Here is a 13,732-nt window from a genome sequence, read left to right as displayed (position 1 = left end):
TACAGAAATTGCTAAAGCAGCGAAAGCGACAAGAAACAAACAACATTGGTTTTTAATAATACCATGGCATAAGTAAAAACGCTTAAGCGAAAAAACACAATTTTTACTCGACGCTTGAGGTAAAACTTTTACTTGAGACATTTAGTAATAAAAACTTTTGTAATGTTTATGGATAAAAATTATTTTTCAGTTATACAGGATGATTTTTAAACAACGGCAGGCGCTGAAGAATTTTTATTCATGGCCCGATTTTAAAAATTTAAAAAGTAAGTAATATAGTATAAGCTGACAATTTTAGAAATTTTCTAAATTTCAGTTTATTTTGGGCTATATTCATCTTTCAAATTTAAAATTGGAACCCATTTTTTTTTCTTTATCATTTGGAAGGTATTATTTTTTCTAGTACAGACATGTAAAATATGTTTCACTTTTAGTAAAATTTATTGTTTAAAAAAATGATCAAAGTTAACAAAATATTCAAAGTTAATAAAATCTAATTGCATGGTGTCAAATAAGACAATGTCATTATTGGAGTATCAAAAAGCAGCAAATGAAAGAATATATTGCTAATATTTTTTCAAATTTTTAATTAGAAGTGACCTATAAGAAATCAGAAAAATATCTAATTTAGTGTGATTAATGTGTTTTATTATTATTTATTTATTTATTTTTAACTATTTAACAATAATTTTTTGTAAAAGTGAAACATATTTTGCATGTCTGTACCAAGAAAACTAATATCTTCCAAATTATGTTACCATTTTAAAATTAGAAAGTTGAGTATTGGCCAAAATATGCTATGACATTTACAAAATTTCTAAAATTGTCAGTTTATATTGTAGGATCAAAAACCATTTAATTCAGTATTTTAATTTTTGAAATCGGGTCATAAATAAAAATTCCACAGTGCCTGACGTTTTTTAAAAATCACCCTCTATTTATTTAATCTGTACGTTTTTATTTTATTTTATTCAAAATATAATCTTCTGTTTTAAATTTTTATTTTTTACACACATTTGATTTCAAAAATGCAACGTTGTCATTTTTCGGATACACTGGATTATTAATTAATCATTTTCCCTTGCTGTTAGTTTGCGTATCGCATAAGGGTAACTAAATATCTCAGATTATTTGTTGATAAAACAACTTTATTAAAAAAATTAAAACTGTTGAACGAAAGTAAATGAACACAAGTTGCCAGTAACACAGCCACTTAAAAACCGCCACTGATCAGCCACAATAGCTAAAACATCTTGTACTTGAACCTAATATAAAATTCAGACTCTGTCTTTAAAAATCATGGGCATTTCGCCCTTAGGCGCTAACAAAAACTCGAATTGCAACTCGAGCTCCTCTTCTGTTTGAATTTCAAACATATTAACGGTGGATTCAAGCAACATTGGTAGAATTTGTTCTATAAATCTTTTGCCAGGACAAATCCGCCTCCCGGCTCCGAAAGGAGTGAGTAGAAATTGCGAATTGGTCGCAGTTTGCACTTTATCCTCATCCAACCATCTTTCTGGTTTAAATTTTTGGGCGTCTGTGAAATTGCGTTCGTCTCGACAGGCGATTCCAAAGTGACAGACAACAACAGTTCCTGCATTCAAGCGGTAACCCCCAAGTTCCATTTCCTCCTCCAAAATTCTCCCTAAAGCATTAGCTGTGGGTAGCAGTCGAAAAGTTTCAGTGACGCACGCTTTTGAGTAGGATTTAGTCGAGTCCTCGATGATCTTTTTCTGGATTTGAGGGTCTTGCCCGACCAGATGTAATAAAAACAGTAGACTGTTCTTTAAAGTGTGAATTCCTGCAGACATGAAATCGATAATAGCTGCGATTTTTTCCCTTTCATCGATGTCTGCTTGGATCACCGACTGGAAAACGACACTTTCTTTAGTCGATTCGTTGGCAGAATTGATCAATTCAAGGGCGAGTTTATAGATGGCTTCTTCGCTTTTGATTAGTTTATTGTAGGCAGGAGTTGGTAAGAGTTTCCAGAAGGGGAAGCCGAAGTAAGTGTCACGAGTGCCTAAGAAGTGTTGGCGGACAGCTTCAGCGAGTTTTTCCCCGACTTCGGTTTCAGCTCCGGGAAGTAGAAAACCCATTCTTCTTCCAAGGACTAAAGCACAGGTTAGTTCCAAACCGAGTCTGTCTGCGATGTAATTTAAATTTGATACTTTTCCGGTTTTGTCACGGGTAAGTTTGAGAAGGTTGCACCAGTCGTCGGCTATTTGGTGCACCTCAGGGAGGAAGCTGGTGATGGTTTTAGGGCTGGTGAGGGCAGGGGTGAGATTGCTGCGAAGGTCATACCATGCTTCACCTGAAATTAAAAAACTTACGTAGTAAAACGTAAAAGTAACAAGAAAATACAAAATAGAATAATGAGTCACATCTCAAAATATTTAAAGTTAAAAAAATCTTGTTTAAATTCATTTAGATATTAGTCATCATGTCACACGCTCTAATATTCCTTATCAGTTGTCAATGAACTTCATTCTATTGAACGAAAGTCTTTTTCTTTGCATTCGAAAAGAAATTAAAAAAATATATAAAGTTGTCATGAAATGTAATCGCTATCAAAAACTGAATTTTTGGAAATTTCTCTTTATTTTTCATTTCAGAATTAAAAAAAAAAATGGGATAGGTACCAGACAACAAATAAAATTCCTGAAAAATTTATTTAGTACATGTTCTTTTTTTTCACAATTTAATAGTTATTTGTATTACAAGGGAAAAAAGTATATCTTTCCTTTCCTCCCACAGTTGGAAGTTACTGTTACATATAATTTTTCCTACAATTGGATATAACAAGAAAAACTAACAATTTCTCTTGATATCTCAGTTTTGGCATTAAACCTAGCAGCATGTTTTTCTACGAGGGAAGTAACATTTTTGCCTCCCTGATAGGTTACATACAGTGTGTCTCAGCGAGTTGACAAAGTCAATTACTGACTTTTAAATGGTAAAATTTAAAAAAGTGTATAGGACATTGATAGATACTAATCTAGTACATCACCTAAAATTATTTTCAACCTACAGCATGTCCCAAAAATAAGTTGCGATACAAACTTGATTTTTTTTAAACGATGTATGTTTCTTTTAAAACAATGTTTTTACGCTAAACTTTTATTACATGCACATGCACTTTTTAATAATTCATCACACAAAAACTAAGACAGCTAGAACATATTTTTTTTACTTCTGCAAAGAAGAAAGTACAGAATTTAAAGCTGTAGCAATTTCTTAACTTAAAAAATTTGGCTACTGAAAAAATAGTAATTATTTTTTTTAATGTTTAACGTTAAATATCTTTTTAATTATTGATTTAAATTTTTTAAGTCATTTAACTTTTAACTAACGCCTTCATTTTTTTTATTTTTGCAAATGCAACACACCAAAAAAATTTTATAACCTTATAGCTCATACCGTCTTCTTTGCGGTAGAGAAACACATATTTCTAGATGTCTTAGTTTTGTGTACCTAATACATTTTTAAAAAGTGCATGTTTTCGTCAAAAAAACCGTCTTATTTTTAAAACTAAGCTAAATCGACCAATAAATGTTTAGCTTAAAAACATTGTCATAAAAATCTTCATCCAAAAACGCTAAGAAACATATGGTGTTTTATTTAAAAAAACACAAGTTTGTATTGTAATTTGTTTTCTAAACACGCTGTATAGTTGAAAATAATTTTAGGCGATGGATTAGATTAGTATCTATCAATAGGGCCTATTCTGTAAATACTTATTAAAAAATAAAGATACCTTTAAATTTAAATATTTAAACCCCCAAATTTATAAATAAGCTATTCTGTATGCATAAAATAAAATGGTATTTTTTAAACGGGCCCTTTAAAATATTCGGCTTTCATCGTATTAAATAGAGGAAATGTTATTATTTTGTTATAAATGAACTATTTTTGCTGGTTTTAAATGATGAGCCGACTACGAAAAAATGTCAAGCCAATTTTATTTGTCATTTTCTGTAAAAAAAACGTTCAAAATGCTTAAAGAAAGATTGGCACAAATGACGAAAGCGCAGAAAGAGGTGCACATAAGGTATGCACATTTTAGATCAAACTCATTTTAAAGAATCCAAAATAAGAAAATTCAGAAAAGGCAAAAAAAATTAATTGTTGGGCCTCAGTTTGCAGGCATAGCAAGAAATCGAAAACGAAAAATGTTTGGAATCCTTGGCCAGTAATATTCTTTGCTACAATAATATAGTTGACCTGGATATAAAGGATGTTCGTCTGGGGGAAAAATAATTTTAATATGTGCACAACAGTGTTCCCTTTATTATTTTAAATGCTACCCACAAAATACCCTTTAAAAATTAAGCATTTAAAGGTGAAAAATAAAGGGTGTATTTAAAATTTTAACAGGAAAGATATGTACATACAGAATAGCATCGAAATATTAAATGTGATTTAAAATTTTAAACACCCTTTAAAATTGTTTGTATGATTACAGAATAGGCCCTAATGTCTCTAATCATAAATATTCTATTTTATTACACTTTATCAAATCTTTCAAAATTTATAATAAGTTTTTTGTCGTCGGTGGACTTGAAAAGCTAACAACAAGTGTGCCAATTGTTCCGACCGCTAAAAATCACAAGCGCCAATCTTAAATCCAACAAATTGACAGCGATTATAAAGTTATAAAAACAATAATTCACACAACAATTGGTGTGTATTAACATTGTTGGTGAATTATAGCAAGTCATACACTAGATAACATAGACTTACCCAGACATTCTCGCGTAATTTGAATCTGACTGGTTGAATTTCAGAAATTTGAAAGATTTGATTGGGTTAAAATCCGTGACGTCACGTTAGAAAAAATGTGTATTTGTACGAAAATCCCTTTGTTGTGTAAACAAGTGTAAAGGACGGAAGAAATGATGACGTAGAATTTGGTAATACAAGGTGTTTCACATAACTTTACGAGGCTTGCCTAATGCCTAATGTACGCACCCAAATATACAAAAGTCACAGAACAGAACAAACTAGAGAAGATTATCCAATTTTCCAAAAATTTGTAATCGAGTTCGTATCGGAATATGTATTATTGACTGCATCTTACAAGCGTAGACCTCATAAAATTATGTGAAACACCCTATATTCGAACAAAGGCCTTTTACAACGGAACTGTTACGAAATAGTTTTTGTGCCGTTTTCGAGGAAATTATTACAATAACGAGTCAGTCTTAGCTGAGTTCTTGTACGAATCACTTGTCCGAATAAATTTATTATTTGGGGGTTCTGTGCGAAATCGTATTGAAATGGGGGTGTGTTGTGTTATTTCGAGTGTCTAATAGACATTTAGTAGTGCGCGATTTTTAAAATTTCGAGTGATTAGTGAGTGTCAATGGGGGAAATGGAGAAGACAATCGTGCTACAAGGATCCGGATTAAAAGGTAAGTCAAAAATAACTTCTAATTTTTTAGAAAACTTACACTTGTTAAATTTTATTTTATATTTTTAATTTCAATTTAATAACACATTAAACTGATTTGGTGTTTCTTTATTTTCAGTAGGTCCGTGTAAGAAGCAGATGCGAATTGCTACAAAGGGTAGCAGAAGAAGATGCCATAAAGGTTAGTGTTTTTTTTTGTTTATTGCAATTTTAAGTGTGTGAGTTTGTGATTTTTGAGTGCAACAGTAAGTATTTATTAAATTATGAATAAGAATTAATTATGTTTTAGAGAAAAAGTATTATTTTACAAATTTTACTTCAAAATTTGTAGAAGACGAGTTCAAATTTACTTTCAATTTTTACGTATTAAAGAAACATTGAAAGGAACAAGACCAAGTATTGTACGAATTTAATTTTGTTCCAGAATAAATGGTTAATTTTTGTTTTGTTCCAGAAACTTCAATGACCAGTGAGTGCGTGTTGTGTATTTTTGAGTGTTTAATAGACATTTAGTAGTGCGCGACTTTTAAATTACGAGTGATTAGTGAGTGCCAGTGGGGGAAATGGAGAAGACAATCGTGCTGCAAGGGTCCGGATTAAAGGGTAAGTTAACAATAGCTTTTAGTTTTTTAAAAAAGTTTCACTTATTAAATTGTATTTCATATTTTCAACTATATAATTTAACAACACATAGAACTAATTTTGTGTTTCTTTATTTTCAGTAGGTCCGTGTAAGAAGCAGAGGCAAATTGCTACAAAGGGTAGCTGAGAAGATGCCATAAAGGTTAGTGGATTTTATTTTTTATATTTTTTTGTTTATTGCAAAGTGAAGTGTGTGAGTTTGTGATTTTTGAGTGCAACAGTAAGTATTTATTACATTATGAATAAGATTTAATTATGTTTTAGATAAAAAGTATTATTTTTCAAATTTTTCTTCAAAATTTATAGAAGACCAGTTCAAATTGACTTTAGATTTTTTACGTATTAAAGAAACATTGAAAGGAACAAGACCAAGTATTGTACGAATTTAATTTTGTTCCAGGATAAATGGTTAATTTTTGTTTGTTTCAGGAACTTCAATGACCAGTGAATGCGTGTTGTATATTTTCGAGTGCTTAATAGACATTTAGTAGTGCGCAATTTTTAAAATTTCGAGTGATTAGTAAGTGCCAATGGGGGAAATGAGAAGACAATCGTGCTACAAGGGTCCAGATTAAAGGGTAAGTCAAAAATAACTTCCAATTTTTTAGAAAACTTACACTTGTTAAATTTTATTTTATATTTTTAACTGATTTAATAACACATTGTACTAATTTTGTATTTCTTTATTTTCAGTAGGTCCGTGTAAGAAGCAGAGGCTAATTGCTACAAAGGGTAGCTGAAGAAGATGCCATAAAGGTTAGTGCATTTATTTTATTTTTTTTTGTTTATTGCAAAGTGAAGTGTGAAAATTTGTGATTTTTGACTGCAACAGTAAGTATTTATTGAATTATGAATATGAATTAATTGTATTTTAGATAAAATGTGTTATTTTTTCAAATCCTTTTTCATAATTTGTAGAAAACAAGACTGTTATGTGCCAAACAATTTAAAAGTAAATCTTGAAATTTAAAATTATATTCAAATTTATTTATTGCGATTCAAAAGACAAACTTTTTAAAAACTTGTAATATTGTTAGAAAATGTCTCAATATCAACAAAATTTATTTTAATAACATCAATAATAATAACTTAATTAATAATAATTCATTAAGTTGCGAGGCGGAAGATCTGCAGTGACGCTAGATTGTTTTTTTTACATTAATCTCATTTCAAACAATTTATCAGCAATAATACCCGTAATGGTGAATCTTGCCTGACTGCATATCTAAACCGCTGGGTCAGTGGAGTGTAAAAGTTATTTGTCAGAAAATGAGAATAATTATCTGGCAAATGGTTTCTTCTTCTTTTGCCAGGTCAAATAATAATAATAATAAAATAAGTGAAGTGAAGTGTGTCAATTTGTGATTTTTACAATAAAAAGAATTTACAAAAAAAGTCTAAAATAAATCGTGCGCAAATGTGAATTGGTAGCACTGCATTCCCAAAAATTACAACCGCCAATCTTAAACTCAGCGAAGCAGGACAATTTCAAATTCTAAGTTGTATTAATGCAATAATTGGTTCATTAGAAACCCTTAATCGATTTTTTAATCGATATTTTGTTTTTTAATTAGCGTTGGTGACGATTATATTACTAAAATTCAAAAACACCAACCTGACACAACAAAGACTATTTCATAAAAACAAATAAATAAACCAAATATTTTATAATGCACGATGTTTAACACTCCAACCACTGATTTGCATTTTTCTACACTGGCGACTGACGTTTGTTTCCTTTATTATTTTAAATGCTACCCACAAAATACCCTTTAAAATTTAAGCATTTAAAGGTGAAAAATAAAGGGGGAATTTAAAATGTTAACAGGAAATGTGATTTCAAATTTTAAACACTCTTTAAAATTGTTTGTATGTTTATAGAATAGGCCCTAATGTCCTATTTTTTTTAATTTTACTATTTAAAGGTCACTTAATCGACTTTTTCAACTCGCTGGGACACTCTGTATAATTTTATTATATACAATTTTGGCAGTTGAGAAAGGAAAATGTTTAGCTCCCTGGGAGGTAAATGGCTAGCTACTCTCCTTTCTGAAATTGGGGTAGAAAAACTTACTTTCTGTTAAGGTCGTTGAAAAATAAAAAAAACGCTTTTACGTATATTTAAGAATGTCAGTATAAACTTTTACGGTTAGGAAAACTTGAAAAGAATTAAGAATTATTTTCTAAGTCTAAAAAATAATAGGAAAAAAAAGAAAAAATTCTCAGCAGAAAATTTTCAAAATATTGAGCGGTAAAAAGGGAAAATATAAAATTATCATGGAATACCAACCAGTGTAAAAGAATTTTCTAACAAAATAAATGTTTCGGTTTTAAGGAAATATTGAGCTACAAAAGACAGGTACCTATGCAGACTAAAAAATATCAAAAAATAATATCAGTTTAGGAAATCTCTAGATTTGGAATAAAATATTATAAAATACAGAAATTATTTTACCAACTGAAACTTTAAATCCCCATAATTACAAAATTAATATACCTAGATAGAATTTTGTTAACATTTTTTTTTTGTTTGAAGAGTAGCCTAAAAACATTGATATTCGAATTCGAACATTTATTTTTCAAGAGAGAATTTTTTTCACTTTATTATTTCTTAATTCGACACGTGTGTTTATCGTTTATATTTGTACATAACAAACACAAAATAAAATTATCAATACGTTTATCTCACCTTGCTCGTTTACCAATCCAATGCTGGCGTACCTATCAGGTCGACTTCTTCGGTAGTGTGCCACTGCTTCAACAGGTGGTCTCAGAGGGTACTTGCTACCCGCTTTAAGAACCTTCACAATTTCTCTTTTCTCGAATAAGTTAACAACAGGTATATTGCACCAACACTCCTCTTTCATGACAGGTCCATACCTAAGAAAGAAACGGTCCTAAATCAATACAGTTTTTTTAATTGAGTTGTAATAAAGCAATCAGTAAATAATTCAATCTTGATCAGTATTTAATTAATTTTTGCACAGTAAAAAATTAAAAATGATCAGTATAATATAATATTTTGCACAGTAAAAAGAATAAATGCTAAGTAAAGCACGCACGTAATTTGTTCAGTAAAAATATCCAATTTACATAGTAAAAATAATAAACGCTCAGTAACTTTAATCAAAATTAGTAAAACAACATAAAATTTAAAGAATTTTCAGTCTTGCTTACATAACAATGTATGGTCCTTGCGCAAGAATATTATTTATTATTGGTACTTATTTTTATATTACTGAATATTTATTATTAATGGAGAGTGGTATATTTATTAGCAAGGGCCCCTGCGCAAGAATGATTTTAGCAACGGCTGGAAACTGTGCACAAATGGTAATCAGTCTAATCAGCATACGCCACTGCTGTGCTTCTGATATCACAATTTTGTTTTTGAACGCTTTGCGATATTCCGATTTTGCTCGAAAATATTTTGTTTGTAAATGTGTGAATATTAAATAATTAGTTTTTCTAGACATTTATTATTTTTACTGATCAAAAATATACTGCTCCACTTTTGTATTTTCTCATTTTTTTTAAAATGTTGTCATTCCTGCAGCTACGAAATTACGAAGATTAAAACAAAAATTTTGTTTCGCTATTTGTCTTTCTTATCTTCAATTTACTCAATTGTCATTTGCACACCAAATCTTCAAAATCTTGACCATTTCTAGGAAAATATAAAATGCAATGCTTTAATTACTTCTTAACATAATTTTGTAGTATTTTAACTTCTTATTACGTTTTATTATTAAATAAATTTATTTATGTATTAAATTTCAAATAACAGGTAGGTAACATTTATTTTAAAATTTAACATTTTATACCCATTATTTAATGTCATGGACAATTTGTTGGCGTTATTATAATTAAAAACAGGTAAATATAACAAACTGAAAAACTACTTGTTTAGCGAACACTTTTTATTGTAGAAATGCAACACAAAGAAAAACTGTAAAATGTATGGAACAGAATATCAGAGCTTGTAAGAGAAAATTTGCAACAAAATATAATTTTCAACAAGATTGTATTTAATATAGAAATTAAAGAACGGTCCAAAATACAGCAAAATTCAAACACTTTAAAATAAACAAATAGAAAAAGTTTTTAGAAACTAGAACAAATTTTCAAAAATAATTCAAGCTGGTGAATGATTTTAACTTGAAAATTATGTTATTATTATTGTATTATACCTAAGAAGCTGAATCTAAAAAACAGTTGCCCACTAAAATTAAAAAAAAAAATGTTGTTTATAGTGGGACGATCAATGTATTAGAAATGGGAAGGAAATTTTTTATTTTTTTATATTAATGTTAAATTTAGCGTGTTGCGAGTATTATATTAGTCTGTAACGCCATTAATTTTTTTTATACTTTTAACTTATCCACTAATTTTGTCAACGTGAATAACATTCTATTTTTTTCTGTAACAAAATTAAATACCAGTCAAAAATAAATTAATATTTGTTATTTGTTAACAATAAGGTTTGTTTTAATTTAGATTTTTGCTCAAAACCAAAGATAAAGTATCTATTTTAAATAAGTATTAAATATTTTATCAACGCTTGCGGTTAAAAGTCTTTTTGACCAATTATTTTGGGTAGAACAGCTCTGCTACAGAAAAAATTAAGTGTCCTACCTCTTGTACATGTTCTCGTAATATTCGTGTAGTCGGTTAAAAGTGAACCCTCCGAAAAAAAATATCCAGGTAGTACCAAGCCCAGGTAAAGCCAAAGGTCCCGGTATGAGTTTAACACCTTTATTGCAATCATTATTATTGCGGTACCACCAAGGAGGCCTGTACTCCAAGAACAGGAAGAAGATCGCGATAATGAGTAGACTGGTGACGTCCAACGATTGAAAAATCTTTTCGAACATCTGCAACATTAATAATTGTTACCGATTGAAAGAACGACAACGTTTTGGTGTTTATAAAAATTACGATTTTAATTGTTTATACTAACCTTGGGGTTTCAAAACTGTCGAGACAAGCACTCGATAACCCACACGATTATCGTTTGTGTATTTTAAGACATTAACTGAGATTACCGGCGATTTTAGGTTAAAAGAACGGTCTCGTAGCGTCTTGCTTGGGTCTTTTGTAAATACTGTTGAAGAATGGTTCAACAGCCGCATCTCCAACATTCCAGAGTCTTAACGGAAGTTCTCTTCATCATCTTTTCTGTCATTTCGAGCGATGGAAGCGCGCGATTATTGCGGGGGGGTTCCCAACTTTTTGGGTCCTTGCGCCCGTCTTATCTTATCAGTTAAATACGGTAAGAAGAGTGCTTTATCGGGTCAAGGTTAATGCGACGAGGTCAGAAAATAGAAGATTAATTATTTCTCACGTCAACATCGCACAGATTCGGTTTCAACGTGTCTTCAGCGAGAAGCGTTTTTGCCAACATAGGTAAAAAGACGCGATAATTCTTATCGTGGGTAAATATCGATTAAAACAAGACGTAGTTAGTTTTTTGCAAAAAAGGGAAATGTGACTGCGATTTCATCTTGACTTTCTTGCAATTCAGTGGATAATGTTATGAATCTATGTGGAACGAGAATGCAAGAAAGTGGGTCGAAGCGCACTAGGGCGGAGCGAAATTAGATCTTGTGTTTGAAAAGGGTTTCAAAATGATACAAAAACGTAGGTATATTCAGATTTTAAAAGTACGGTCAAGGTCGACAAGTTTTGTCCTAGCAGGGCGAGCTTTCTCCCTTTCTTAATAATTTACTTGACTGGTTATTCAGGTTGCCCGGAGAAAACGTGAAATATTCTCGAGGGGTGATTTTTTAATGGATAGTAATAAAGCGATCAGTAAATAATTCACTTTTGATCAGTATAAAATGATAATGATCAGTATTTCATTAATTTTTGCACAGTAAAAAATTAAAAATGATCATTATAATATAATATTTTGCACAGTAAAAATAATAAACACTCAGTAACTTTAATCAAATTTATTAAAACAACATAAACTTTAAAGAATTTTCAGTCTTGGTTACATAACAATGTATGGCCCCTGAGCAAGAATGTTATTTATTATTGGTATTTATTTGTATATTACTGAATATTTATTATTATTGGAGAATGGTATACACTGTGTCAATTTTAAAACTTGCAATCGGCAATTTCTCTCAACTGAAAAAATTATTAATAATCACTTAAAACCGTTTTGGTGGTTCCTAGGGGGAATTTAATTGACATGATAAGTGACACACCTCCACCCACCCTTGAATATAGTAAAAAAAATGAAAATTTAACGTCTTCGTTTTTGAATAATTGGAAAAATAACTTTACCAAATAGGCTGTTGTATGACATTTTTGAAAAGCGCTTGTTATGGGCTTTCCAACGATGTATCGCAAGTAGGGTCGTGCCATTTAAAATTTTCAACTTAAGGTGGCTGTGGCTTGAAGGGTGGGTGGAGGAGCGTCACTTACCATGTCTTTTCGATTCCCCCTAAAAACTACCGAAACGGTTTTGATTGATTCTCAATAACTTTTTTAGTTCCAGAGATATTGGCGATTGCAAGTTTTAAAATTGACACCCTGTATGTATTAGCAAAGATCACAGACCAAGAATGATTTTAGCAAGGCTGGAAACTGTGCACAAATGGTAACCAGTCTTATCAGCACACGCCACTCTTTGCACTGCTGTGCTCCTGATACCACAATTTTGTTAAAGATATTCCGATTTTACTCGGAAAAATTTTGTTTGTAAATAAATGTCTGAATATTAAATTAATTAGTTTTGTTAGACATTCATCCTTTATTTATACTGTGCATTTATTATTTTTACTGTACATTTATTGTTTTACTGTGCATTTATTATTTCTACTGTGCATTTATTATTTTTACTGATCAAAAATACTTTTTTTTATTTATTTAAAAGAAAAATTAAGCGACTGAAAGATCTTTTAAAATGGCGAGCAAAAGGTTTTTTTTTCAATTATGGAAATTTTCAACTATCTTAGAAAAGGTTGAGAAAAATTGTAAAAATTTGCGCTCGGATAAGTTTTTAGAAAAACGTGATTTTCTTAAATACGCTTTAATTAAATGCACCCACTTTAATTTTGAAAAACAACTTAAATCTTTTAACTCTTTTTCGGATATTCTAAGTATCTAGACGTATAAAACAATTCTTAGAGATAAAGCAATTAGTACTTAACAAAATTATAAAAATATCTATTTTAAATATTTAATCGGGACTAGGTATGTCTTAAATTAATTTTTAAAATTGAGTCATGAGTTTACAGAAATAGTTTTTCATAAATATATGTCATTAAAAAATATAATTTAGGCAAATCACGTTAAAGCAAAAAAATTTGTAAACAGTGTTTTGTGCAAATAAGTAAGCAAGAGTTCATGAAAAAGAACAATTTGTCTCAGCAAAAGTTTACTTTTGGTGGTAATGAATCAAAATTGAGGAAAATCAAAAATTTTGAAAGCAGGAAACTATCAAATATTTTACTTTTGATATATTACGGTTCATGTCATTAGGGCCAGTTTCATAATACATATAATTAAAGAGACTTTAAAGTTAATGTTAATTGTCTGTCTAAAATTAAAAAGTATCTCAATTAGAATCTCTTACTCTTACAAAAACTTTTTGTCGAAAAACATTAAAAGCCTTTGTCATAATGTGGGTAAATTTCTAAATAATTTAAACTTTTGGTCAAT

General features: G+C 30.0%; 1 protein-coding gene across 1 annotated transcript; it reads right to left on the bottom strand.

Moving 5' to 3' along the window:
* Positions 1-1,127: 1,127 nt before the first annotated feature.
* Positions 1,128-11,772, bottom strand: LOC123009487 (ecdysone 20-monooxygenase). The gene is made up of 4 exons (XM_044405848.1): positions 11,019-11,772; positions 10,694-10,932; positions 8,748-8,938; positions 1,128-2,317 (listed from the first exon to the last, which is right to left on the bottom strand). The coding sequence occupies exons 2-4, from the start codon at positions 10,930-10,932 to the stop codon at positions 1,278-1,280; spliced, it is 1,470 nt and encodes a 489-aa protein (XP_044261783.1). The 5' UTR covers positions 11,019-11,772; the 3' UTR covers positions 1,128-1,277.
* Between the last annotated feature and the right edge of the window lie 1,960 nt (positions 11,773-13,732).

This window comes from Tribolium madens, unplaced genomic scaffold, assembly GCF_015345945.1.
Source record: "Tribolium madens isolate multiple individuals breed KSU strain unplaced genomic scaffold, Tmad_KSU_1.1 Scaffold_7;HRSCAF=85;Tcas5.2_LG10, whole genome shotgun sequence".
NCBI lineage: Eukaryota > Metazoa > Arthropoda > Insecta > Coleoptera > Tenebrionidae > Tribolium > Tribolium madens.
Note: the sequence above shows the minus strand (reverse complement) of the source record. Positions and strands in the feature narration are given on the sequence as shown.

Excerpts from the sequence above, each read along its gene's own strand:
- LOC123009487 (XM_044405848.1), bottom strand. The coding sequence starts at position 10,932 with ATGTTCGAAAAGATTTTTCAATCGTTGGACGTCACCAGTCTACTCATT. Across the intron at positions 8,939-10,693 it reads TACGAGAACATGTACAAGAG|GTATGGACCTGTCATGAAAG; the intron begins GTAGGACACTTA and ends TTTCTTTCTTAG. Across the intron at positions 2,318-8,747 it reads TGGATTGGTAAACGAGCAAG|GTGAAGCATGGTATGACCTT; the intron begins GTGAGATAAACG and ends TTTTAATTTCAG.